This window comes from Ranitomeya imitator, chromosome 2, assembly GCF_032444005.1.
Source record: "Ranitomeya imitator isolate aRanImi1 chromosome 2, aRanImi1.pri, whole genome shotgun sequence".
Lineage (NCBI taxonomy): Eukaryota > Metazoa > Chordata > Amphibia > Anura > Dendrobatidae > Ranitomeya > Ranitomeya imitator.
Genome location: NC_091283.1, coordinates 837,223,104 through 837,235,636, shown reverse-complemented (window position 1 = coordinate 837,235,636; position 12,533 = coordinate 837,223,104). Strand labels below are relative to the sequence as shown.

At 36.2% G+C, this 12,533-nt stretch overlaps 1 protein-coding gene across 1 annotated transcript in view; it reads right to left on the bottom strand.

Moving 5' to 3' along the window:
- Nucleotides 1–11,038, bottom strand: part of LOC138666867 (rap1 GTPase-activating protein 1-like) — a 33,136-nt gene extending 22,098 nt beyond the window's left edge. Inside the window, exons 1-5 of the mRNA XM_069755047.1 lie at nucleotides 11,007–11,038; nucleotides 10,743–10,925; nucleotides 9,578–9,675; nucleotides 8,180–8,258; nucleotides 4,418–4,471 (exon numbers count right to left, since the gene is read on the bottom strand). Of these exons, the coding sequence (XP_069611148.1) occupies nucleotides 4,418–4,471; nucleotides 8,180–8,258; nucleotides 9,578–9,675; nucleotides 10,743–10,925; nucleotides 11,007–11,036 (444 nt within the window). The 5' untranslated portion in view covers nucleotides 11,037–11,038. The remainder of the gene's footprint in view (nucleotides 1–4,417; nucleotides 4,472–8,179; nucleotides 8,259–9,577; nucleotides 9,676–10,742; nucleotides 10,926–11,006) is intronic.
- Nucleotides 11,039–12,533: the final 1,495 nt, after the last annotated feature.

The following is a 12,533-nucleotide window of genomic DNA, read 5'->3' as shown; positions in this document are numbered from 1 at the left end:
CTATAATACTGCCCCTATGTACAAGAATATAAGTACTATAATACTGTCCCTATGTACAAGAATATAACTACTATAATACTGCTCCTATATACAAGAATATAACTACTATAATACTGCTCCTATGTACAAGAATATAACTACTATAATACTGCCCCTATGTACAAGAATATAACTACTATAATACTGCTCCTATGTACAAGAATATAACTACTATAATACTGCTCCTATGTACAAGAATATAACTACTATAATACTGCCCCTATGTACAAGAATATAACTACTATAATACTGCTCCTATGTACAAGAATATAACTACTATAATACTGCCCCTATGTACAAGAATATAACTACTATAATACTGCCCCTATGTACAAGAATATAACTACTATAATACTGCCCCTATGTACAAGAATATAACTACTATAATACTGCTCCTATGTACAAGAATATAACTACTATAATACTGCCCCCTATGTACAAGAATATAACTACTATAATACTGCTCCTATGTACAAGAATATAACTACTATAATACTGTCCCCTATGTACAAGAATATAACTACTATAATACTGCTCCTATGTACAAGAATATAACTACTATAATACTGCCCCTATGTACAAGAATATAACTACTATAATACTGCTCCTATGTACAAGAATATAACTACTATAATACTGTCCCCTATGTACAAGAATAAAACTACTATAATACTGCTCCTATGTACAAGAATATAACTTCTATAATACTGTGCTATGTACAAGAATATAACTACTATAATACTGCTCCTATGTACAAGAATAAAACTACTATAATACTGCTCCTATGTACAAGAATATAACTTCTATAATACTGCGCTATGTACAAGAATATAACTACTATAATACTGCCCCTATGTACAAGAATATAACTACTATAATACTGCTCCTATGTACAAGAATATAACTACTATAATACTGCCCCTATGTACAAGAATATAACTACTATAATACTGTCCCCTATGTACAAGAATAAAACTACTATAATACTGCTCCTATGTACAAGAATATAACTACTATAATACTGTCCCCTATGTACAAGAATAAAACTACTATAATACTGCTCCTATGTACAAGAATATAACTTCTATAATACTGTGCTATGTACAAGAATATAACTACTATAATACTGCTCCTATGTACAAGAATAAAACTACTATAATACTGCTCCTATGTACAAGAATATAACTACTATAATACTGTCCCCTATGTACAAATATATAACTACTATAATACTGCTCCTATGTACAAGAATATAACTACTATAATACTGCCCCTATGTACAAGAATATAACTACTATAATACTGCTCCTATGTACAAGAATATAACTACTATAATACTGTCCCCTATGTACAAGAATAAAACTACTATAATACTGCTCCTATGTACAAGAATATAACTTCTATAATACTGCGCTATGTACAAGAATATAACTACTATAATACTGCCCCTATGTACAAGAATATAACTACTATAATACTGCTCCTATGTACAGGAATATAACTACTATAATACTGCCCCTATGTACAAGAATATAACTACTATAATACTGCTCCTATGTACAAGAATATAACTACTATAATACTGCCCCTATGTACAAGAATATAACTACTATAATACTGTCCCCTATGTACAAGAATATAACTACTATAATACTGTCCCCTATGTACAAATATATAACTACTATAATACTGCTCCTATGTACAAGAATATAACTACTATAATACTGCTCCTATGTACAAGAATATAACTACTATAATACTGCCCCCTATGTACAAGAATATAACTACTATAATACTGCTCCTATGTACAAGAATATAACTACTATAATACTGTCCCCTATGTACAAATATATAACTACTATAATACTGCTCCTATGTACAAGAATATAACTACTATAATACTGCCCCTATGTACAAGAATATAACTACTATAATACTGCTCCTATGTACAAGAATATAACTACTATAATACTGTCCCCTATGTACAAGAATAAAACTACTATAATACTGCTCCTATGTACAAGAATATAACTTCTATAATACTGCGCTATGTACAAGAATATAACTACTATAATACTGCCCCTATGTACAAGAATATAACTACTATAATACTGCTCCTATGTACAAGAATATAACTACTATAATACTGCCCCTATGTACAAGACTATAACTACTATAATACTGTCCCCTATGTACAAGAATAAAACTACTATAATACTGCTCCTATGTACAAGAATATAACTACTATAATACTGTCCCCTATGTACAAGAATAAAACTACTATAATACTGCTCCTATGTACAAGAATATAACGTCTATAATACTGCGCTATGTACAAGAATATAACTACTATAATACTGCGCTATGTACAAGAATATAACTACTATAATACTGCACCTATGTACAAGAATATAACTACTATAATACTGTCCCCTATGTACAAGAATAAAACTACTATAATACTGCCCCTATGTACAAGAATATAACTTCTATAATACTGCGCTATGTACAAGAATATAACTACTATAATACTGCCCCTATGTACAAGAATATAACTACTATAATACTGCTCCTATGTACAAGAATATAACTACTATAATACTGCCCCTATGTACAAGAATATAACTACTATAATACTGTCCCCTATGTACAAGAATAAAACTACTATAATACTGCTCCTATGTACAAGAATATAACTTCTATAATACTGCGCTATGTACAAGAATATAACTACTATAATACTGCGCTATGTACAAGAATATAACTACTATAATACTGCTCCTATGTACAAGAATATAACTTCTATAATACTGCTCCTATGTACAAGAATATAACTACTATAATACTGCGCTATGTACAAGAATATAACTACTATAATACTGCACCTATGTACAAGAATATAACTACTATAATACTGCTCCTATGTACAAGAATATAACTACTATAATACTGCCCCTATGTACAAGAATATAACTACTATAATACTGTCCCCTATGTACAAGAATATAACTACTATAATACTGCCCCTATGTACAAGAATATAACTACTATAATACTGCGCTATGTACAAGAATATAACTACTATAATACTGCTCCTATGTACAAGAATATAACTTCTATAATACTGCGCTATGTACAAGAATATAACTACTATAATACTGCGCTATGTACAAGAATATAACTACTATAATACTGTCCCCTATGTACAAGAATAAAACTACTATAATACTGCTCCTATGTACAAGAATATAACGTCTATAATACTGCGCTATGTACAAGAATATAACTACTATAATACTGCACCTATGTACAAGAATATAACTACTATAATACTGTCCCCTATGTACAAGAATAAAACTACTATAATACTGCTCCTATGTACAAGAATATAACTTCTATAATACTGCGCTATGTACAAGAATATAACTACTATAATACTGCCCCTATGTACAAGAATATAACTACTATAATACTGCTCCTATGTACAAGAATATAACTACTATAATACTGCCCCTATGTACAAGAATATAACTACTATAATACTGTCCCCTATGTACAAGAATAAAACTACTATAATACTGCTCCTATGTACAAGAATATAACTTCTATAATACTGCGCTATGTACAAGAATATAACTACTATAATACTGCGCTATGTACAAGAATATAACTACTATAATACTGCTCCTATGTACAAGAATATAACTTCTATAATACTACGCTATGTACAAGAATATAACTTCTATAATACTGCGCTATGTACAAGAATATAACTACTATAATACTGCACCTATGTACAAGAATATAACTACTATAATACTGCGCTATGTACAAGAATATAACTACTATAATACTGCTCCTATGTACAAGAATATAACTTCTATAATACTGCGCTATGTACAAGAATATAACTACTATAATACTGCGCTATGTACAAGAATATAACTACTATAATACTGCACCTATGTACAAGAATATAACTACTATAATACTGCACCTATGTACAAGAATATAACTACTATAATACTGCTCCTCTGTACAAGAATATAACTACTATAATACTGCTCCTATGTACAAGAATATAACTACTATAATACTGTCCCCTATGTACAAGAATATAACTACTATAATACTGCCCCTATGTACAAGAATATAACTACTATAATACTGCTCCTCTGTACAAGAATATAACTACTATAATACTGCCCCTATGTACAAGAATATAACTACTATAATACTGCCCCTATGTACAAGAATATAACTACTATAATACTGCTCCTATGTACAAGAAGATGGCGGTGATAATCCTCACAGTGTGCAGAATTATATTCAGTGAATTATAAGGATTAGGAGAAAATATTAGAAATGATGTCCTCACCTTCATGTGCAGGACAGGGAAGAACTTCTCCACAGACAATTCTTCGCATAAGACCTGTAAGAAGATTAAAAAAAAAATGGCTGTGGTCTTGATGATGAGAGTTATAGTCATGCAGCAGCTGGAAGGCGGCTTTACTTTGGAAGGAAGAGATAAGCCCACCTGGATGAGAGGATAGCCCCCACAGAAAGGAGCATAGAGGCTTATTCTGACTGTGAGGATTGCTGTACAAGAAGTGTCTACGTGCTGGATCATTAGTGTGAAGAGGGTCACCACATCAGAGATTGGAGACTGTGTGAGGAATGGTGATGGGGTAACTAACTATGCCGCCAGAGCGTGCAAGTTACCTGACAAAAACTACTGCAGCTATGTTATAGTGCAAAGATCAGAGCGCCTTTTGTACAAAAAATTAAATTACCAAAAAGTGAATTTTTCCACCTGATATTGTGCCTGTCCTTGTAATCTGAATAAGTTTTTTTTTTTTTTTTTAATGAAAAATCTAATAGAACACCCTATATTTTGGAGAACCCATTATCTCTGAATTACTTCATTTTTTATTCCTACATCTTTAAGATCTAATGCAGAGCACTGCTGTCAAAAGAGGCGACTGTGAGAAGGGACAGTGAGTAGCACTGACGACATGTACTGTACTACATTGTGAAATAGACGACTGAGTGATGGAAGTGCTGCTGAAGTGTTTGCCAGCAGTTTCTCTTATGCGTGAATAAAGCGTTGCCAGTGTTTAAAATACATAATGCCTCCCTCAATAGCATTTTGTTTTTTCAAATACTACTACTATTGAGGGAGGCATTTTGTATTTTAAAATGAAATACTAAGTTTCGAAATGGGATACATTTTAAAGCGTCTGTCGATTCATCATCTGTATATGATCTCGCTAATGGAGTTACTTTAAAGCTGTAATGTTATGGCATAATGTGAACCTTCGTTATCTTAGTGGATGTTTGCTGGTGGTCGTCAGTGGGACTGGGACCCACAAGCTGAGAATATGAAAGCAATGTCGATCAACAGCATGTAGTGTTGTTCAATGTGTATTACATAGTTCAGCCACCAGATGGCACAGTTGTAACACAAAATAGCAGTAATAATATGTATTTATGGGTTTCTCAAGCACCTTGGCAAACAGAAGCAATGGTGCATTATTTATTACGCCCTATCCTTCACCAATAAATCACATCTAGAAAACTTATTAGCTGATGTTCTGCATTAAACATTTTCCTTATTAAATTAAAAACATAAATGCCCTGATGCAAAGTGTCCTACATAATTTAGCCATCAGATGGCGCAATAATAAACACGTTTGATTTTATACTAGTCCCCATTCTACAGGCAAGTAAAAAAAAATCCAATAATCATAAATATTGGACATTTCCTATTTTAATTTTTCACTTGTCTCGATGTCATATTTTCTAAGGTTTAAATTATTTTATTTGGACTTTTGTAATTAATGGCTGCGCATGAAATTTAACCCCTTTCAGGCTCCATCACATTTTTCTGATTTTGGATTTTTTTCATCTTTTTTTTAATTAAGTTCCGGCTTCCTTTATCTTTGTGTCATTTTAAGAAACGAGATAAAGAATAACAATCCAACTTGCAATTAAATGTGTTTATAGGCATCCACACCTCCCCACGCAACTAAAATAATATAAATGATAAAATTACCAATATGGAAGAATTATCTGCTCAAATTACCATAGTTGCTCAAAAATTACCAATATACATTGGCCAAATAATATCTCCATAGAAAGAAATCAGAGCACATACCGCCACGCAAGTAATACTATTAGAAACTGATGAAATAATACGACTGTGGCTTAGTAAAAGCAGCAAAGTCGAAGTAATGCCGTCATACAAAGCTCAAATAATACTGCCACATGGTGCTTAAGTAATCTGTTAGTTAAGGACATAAAAAAATCAATAATGGCCAAGTAATATTGCCATAAAATCACAAAATAATATGGCCCTGAAGTGCTAATAAATATTGTATGCAGATAAACAGTACATTGCACAGAAGGTGACACGCACGACCCATATTGTGTATATGGTACCTACATAAATATTGCCATTCAGCTATAAAAAAAAAGACCACATTATTAAGATAAATACTGCTTACATTTTTGTAAACAGTGTCACACAGTGTCCAGGCACGCAATGACATACAGTGTCCAGACGTATCATACCATATAGTGCCTAGACACATATGATAACACCATATAGTGTTCAGACACATAATCCCATATAGTGCCTTGAAACATAATGCCTAGACACACAATACCTTGCAGTGCTCAGACACATAATGCCATGCAGTGCTCAGACACATAAAGGCATATATAGTACAGACACATAATGCCATACAGTGTCCAGACACATAATGCCATACAGTGTCCAGACACATAATGCCATACAGTGTTCAGAAACATAATGCCATACAGTGTCCAGACACATAATGCCATACAATGTCCAGACACATAATGCCATACAGTGTCCAGACACATAATGACATACAATGTCCAGACACATAATGCCATACAGTGTCCAGACACATAATGCCATAGTGTTCAGAAACATAATGCCATACAGTGTCCAGACACATAATGACATACAATGTCCAGACACATAATGCCATACAGTGTCCAGACACATAATGCCATACAGTGTCCAGACACATAATGCCATACAGTGTCCAGACACATAATGCCATAGTGTTCAGAAACATAATGCCATACAGTGTCCAGACACATAATGACATACAATGTCCAGACACATAATGCCATACAGTGTCCAGACACATAATGCCATACAGTGTCCAGACACATAATGCCATACAGTGTCCAGACACATAATGCCATACAGTGTCTAGACACATAATGCCATACAGTGTCCAGACACATAATGCTATACAGTGTCCAGACACATAATGTCAGACAGTGTCCAGACACATAATGCCATACAGTGTCCAGACGCATAATACCATACAGTGTCCAGACACATGCCATACAGTGTCCAGACACATAATGCTATACAGTGTCCAGACACATAATGCCATACAGTGTCCAGACGCATAATACCATACAGTGTCCAGGCACATGCCATACAATGTCCAGACACATAATGCCATACAGTGTCCAGACACATAATGCCATACAGTGTCCAGACACATAATGCCATACAGTGTCCAGACACATAATGCCATACAGTGTCCAGACGCATAATGCCATACAGTGTCCAGACACATAATGCCATACAGTGTCCAGACACATAATGCTATACAGTGTCCAGACACATAATGTCAGACAGTGTCCAGACACATAATGCCATACAGTGTCCAGACGCATAATACCATACAGTGTCCAGACACATGCCATACAGTGTCCAGACACATAATGCTATACAGTGTCCAGACACATAATGCCATACAGTGTCCAGACACATAATGCCATACAGTGTCCAGACACATAATGTTAGACAGTGTCCAGACACATAATGCTATACAGTGCCTAAAAAAAGGTACCAACAAGTCACAGATAAACTGTGTATACGGTATTCAGGTGTCAGGGGCTCGCTGTTCCTAAGCTGAAATGCAAAATTTACTTTATAACTCTCCACTAACTTCCCTGTGACGCTGTGTGTCTGACCTTAGAAATTGCAGTGCAGTCTTATTTATTATAGTTGTACGAAATTGATGCAGATTTCCACTAACTTCATAAACATTGGATATAGTACTGTAGTAAATGGTTATCACGGTACCTGCGCCATCTGTCCTGCGGTCGGGAACTGACTGAAGCTGGATATATTCACCAGCTGATGTTTGGTGCCAGATTTCGTTCTGCAAAAACAAAGAGAGATTTTATATAATTGCTGCAGTCTAATAAATATATTAGTAATCTACACATATTTATGGGCAGCAAAAAAGTGGGCGAATATTATTTTTTTGCAGTACTAATTTTCTGATTTTCTTTTTCAAAATTTGTCCACAGGGGTCAAGATCAATAAGGGGTTTAATGGTTCCTTACAAATATGTAAATTATAGTAAAATCATGATGGATGGAATTTTTCTAATTGTTTTGTCACTTTTTCCCCAGATGGAAACCTTGTATTCGTACTATAGTCACAATGTTACTGTGATGAATGCACAACTGTGAGCTGCTCTGGAGCCCCAGCTGTAAGGCTATGTAGAAGTTGGGAAAAGTAATGCAACTATGGTGCATGGAGAGGGACCAAGTAGATCTCCACATTTTTGTAAAATTTGTAAATACAATATTCCATATTTAATTTTTTTTTTTTTACTTTTTGCCACGATTCATTTTTGGAGTTGTGACAGCTTTGGATCTGCTTTAATTTAAGCATTGTTTTTTCTTTTGGGCCAGCAAGGGTTAATGTCAGTTTCCTTGCTGGCAGCTGCTTTGTTACTGGTCAGCTGATGTGGGTAGTGACCACTCCCACCATCCTTTAAATAGTCACATGATGCATCAGCCAACTGTTGGTAATAGAGTTTGTCTATGAAGACCAGCCAAGGAGTTTGGAGCTCTCTGGTGCCAGCGGCGTATCTGCTCTTCTGAGGAGTTTGGGATCCTGGTTCCGTATCCTCTGTGGTGTGGACCTTGGCAGCAGAGACTGGAGCTAAGTATCCTTGTTCCTTTCCTTGTCTGTCTTGTGCTTGTCACTACCCCCTGTGTTTTTACCATCTGCAGTGGTGAGGCAAGCATCCTTGCCGGCCAGTGCAATAGCCAGGGTATAGTGAGGTGACAACTATAGAGAAGGCACATGACAGCGGCGGGGGGAAGGACCTGCTTAGGGCATTAGGGGAGTTTAAGGATAGGCAGAGATACAAGAGGTACCGCATTCCTTCTTCTCCCTTTTTCCATCGTGTTGTTTGCGTGTATTGTGCCATCCACCAGACTTTCTCATCTCAAGCAGGACACTTGTCTTCTAACTTTATTTCTTAGTTTTCCTTTACATGTTGTAGCCATCCTTGCTCAGGTCAGACTGGCTGATCTGAAAATCAGAACTGCCGGAGTGCAGCTAGACATGAGCGGAGGCGTTACCTTCCTACCTTATAAATAGGGGGCCATCGCAGATTCCTTCACCGATGACAAGAATGTAACGCTAACACAGTGTGAACAGAACCTTAGCCCCGAGCCTTACCTCAATATTAGACGTAACCTGTCGGTTTTCTGCTCAAGTTTTGCAGACAGGACAACGGCTCCAAGACGTGGATCCTGGGCACAGAAGTTGTAGTGCTCCTAGTAATGGGGTCAAAGAAAAATATATTCTTTTTTTGCTTTCTAAATTATTTTTGTTTCACATTTTTTTAGAAACAGCTCAATAGAGAGAGCATTTGCTCCTTTAAATGTCCATTAAAGCAGAAAATACAAGTCCATGAGTCGTCCTCCTTAGTGAGGCTTTTAATTTTAGATTTCCAAATTATATACATTCTTTGGAATTTTTGGATAGAAAAAATAAATACAGCAACAACAAAATTGTCCACACATCTCAGCTACATCAGACTCGTGAGTGAAACATGTATCTAGCCAAGCACTTGTGTGAAATCCCTTCTCCCATGTAATCAAATTTGTGTAAATATTTTTTTTAGGAATTGACTGAACCCAGCAAATGACAATTTAGTGATTAAATTTGCATGAATTAGCTAAAATGGTTGCTGCCATTTTACAGAACGCAGAAGATTGTATCATCCAAAGAAGTCTCATAATATTGCGTGCAGTCAGGTGCACTTCCCCATAATGTTTTTCTGCTATCACATCACATGACATAGCACAGCCAATCAGAAGGGACTTTTCTAGCCAATATAAAAGCCGAGGCAGGGAATGCAGCAGCCATTGTGTGATGAATTTTGATAATGAGAAGTCGTCACAGCTTAGCTATAGAGATAGGGTGAGAAAGTCCTAAAACACTTGGCAAATTGGAATTTTGAAAAATTTGCTCTTCTCTAGCGGTGACTGATCTGGGATCTGTAATGACCTCAATATATTAAGGGAAATTGGCTACACAGTTACTCATGTCTCTTTCTAAAATGTAACAATGATAGCCGATCTCTTTAATCCTCTTCACAAGTGGTCCTATCAGTAGAGTCACAATTGATGAGGCGTTCCAACATGTAACAGAGACCCATTATTTCCCTGAGAAAACACCGCTCTTGTCGCAATTAGTTTTGTGAACGTAGGCGACCATGGTGCTTGGATAAGTTTGTAGTTTTTGACCCTTCATTCCAGACCATTCAGTAAGACTCATACCCATTTTACCCATGCTAAATTTTAAGCCACACCCTTCATTATTATTAAGATTATCATACCTTTCCCAGAAAGTGCTTCCTATAAAAACGCGCTGTAGGGTCGGATTGCAGGAGGCGTAATCTGTCATACGGAGCTGGAAGATCGGATTCAGGGGAGGTCAGAGAGTGGTTAGTCCCCTCTATCCAGTACCCACCTTGTGGGGGCACAACTAAGAGGGGCAAAGGGTGGCCTCTTCTCAACACCTATGAGAAACGTCGGGCAAAGCTTAGCAGCAAGAAATAATCAGGACAACAGGAGATCTAGGAGAATATTGGGGAACTTACTTCTTGAATTCCGGGATGTGTTTTCTCCATCCTCCTCTAAAAATAAAAGATATCAAATCAATCATAACCAACTGGTTTAGGCATGAAATGATGTTTTTTTATGAGAACCTAAAGTCCGTTTCATTGAAAAAAAGTAAATGATTGTTTTCAGTAATTGGTGTAACCATCGAAAAGCAATGAGTCTGACCCAACATTTAAGGCTACTGTGCCTCAATCCCAACCTTTGACCTATTGTAGTGATCATCTTTTTTGCACCGTTGTGTCACTTTAGACCTTGCCACCACTTTTTCATTGGATTCAGGTCAAGATTCTGGTGAACGATTCTCTGATCCAACCATCCAGTAGTGCCGATCTTTCTTACGATTCTCTGATCCAACCACCCAGTAGTGCCGATCTTTCTTGGACCATCACCCAACTTTATGCTTTGCCACAACTTTTTTCGTTGGATTCAGGTTTCGATTTTTGAAGGACATTTCCGAGATAGGTCATCGAGGTGCAAATGGTGAGGATCCAACTTCGAGAACAGGAGAATAACTGCAGCAATATATTTTTTCATTGTACTAAACGCTACTGTGGATCTGTACTTTTGCATCCTTCACAGCACGGCTTTATGTACCGATGTGCAACTGCAACTTCTGACCAACAAGAGTTCTAGGTGTCGAACCTTCATGCATCAAACATTAGTTGCCTAGACTAGAGGTTGGCCATTGTTGGTGATTTGTGGAGAATTCGAACAGGTAGTCTTTATCAAAATTTGCTCTATGTACCTTTCCTTAGTCTTTCTGTTCACACACTAGTCTTCTGAGGCATGCGCCTTTTGGTAAACTCATAAACGTAGAAACTAAAGAGCAACTAGTCTTAATAGATTTGTCCGGCATGGAAAGTTATGACATTTTTGTAAATCATTTTATTAGGGGATTTGGCTTCATTGCTGCATTAATAAAAGTATGTACTCATTTGGAGTACAGATGATGGCAGTGAAAGGGTCAGCGCCTGTCTCCTCCTCTGAGTGTAGAGCTTATCAGAACAAATCTCCTCCCCAGAGTTAATGAGACATAGGTGTTGTGCTGTCCCTTTCACTGCCATCATCTGTACTCCAAATGAGTACGTTCTAATATCAATGTAGGTAAAGGCGAGCAAATAGACTGGGAAAGGAAAGGGTTTAGAAGTCACTTACATGTATTTTTTACAGGGATGAAAACAAATCCTCTAATAAAGTGATTTGCGAAGTGTCCGAACTTTCAATGTTGGAAAGAATTAGAAAAGTTTAAGAATTGGATGAGAGGCCATTAAATCCTTAAATAGTATCGGGCTATATATGCGTCTTTAGTTCACTGGAACATGGAAATAACCAGAACTCCAGACCAGGATTGGACATGTCGAAATTAATCCCTCCAACTCTGACATCAAGGGTCAGAGTCAGGAGACTCCATGCACATGAGATAATCGACCAATATGAGCTGATTTATAAGCAATTATTTTTGCATCAATATGGTGAATTTGGACTAAATTAGACACCATACAACT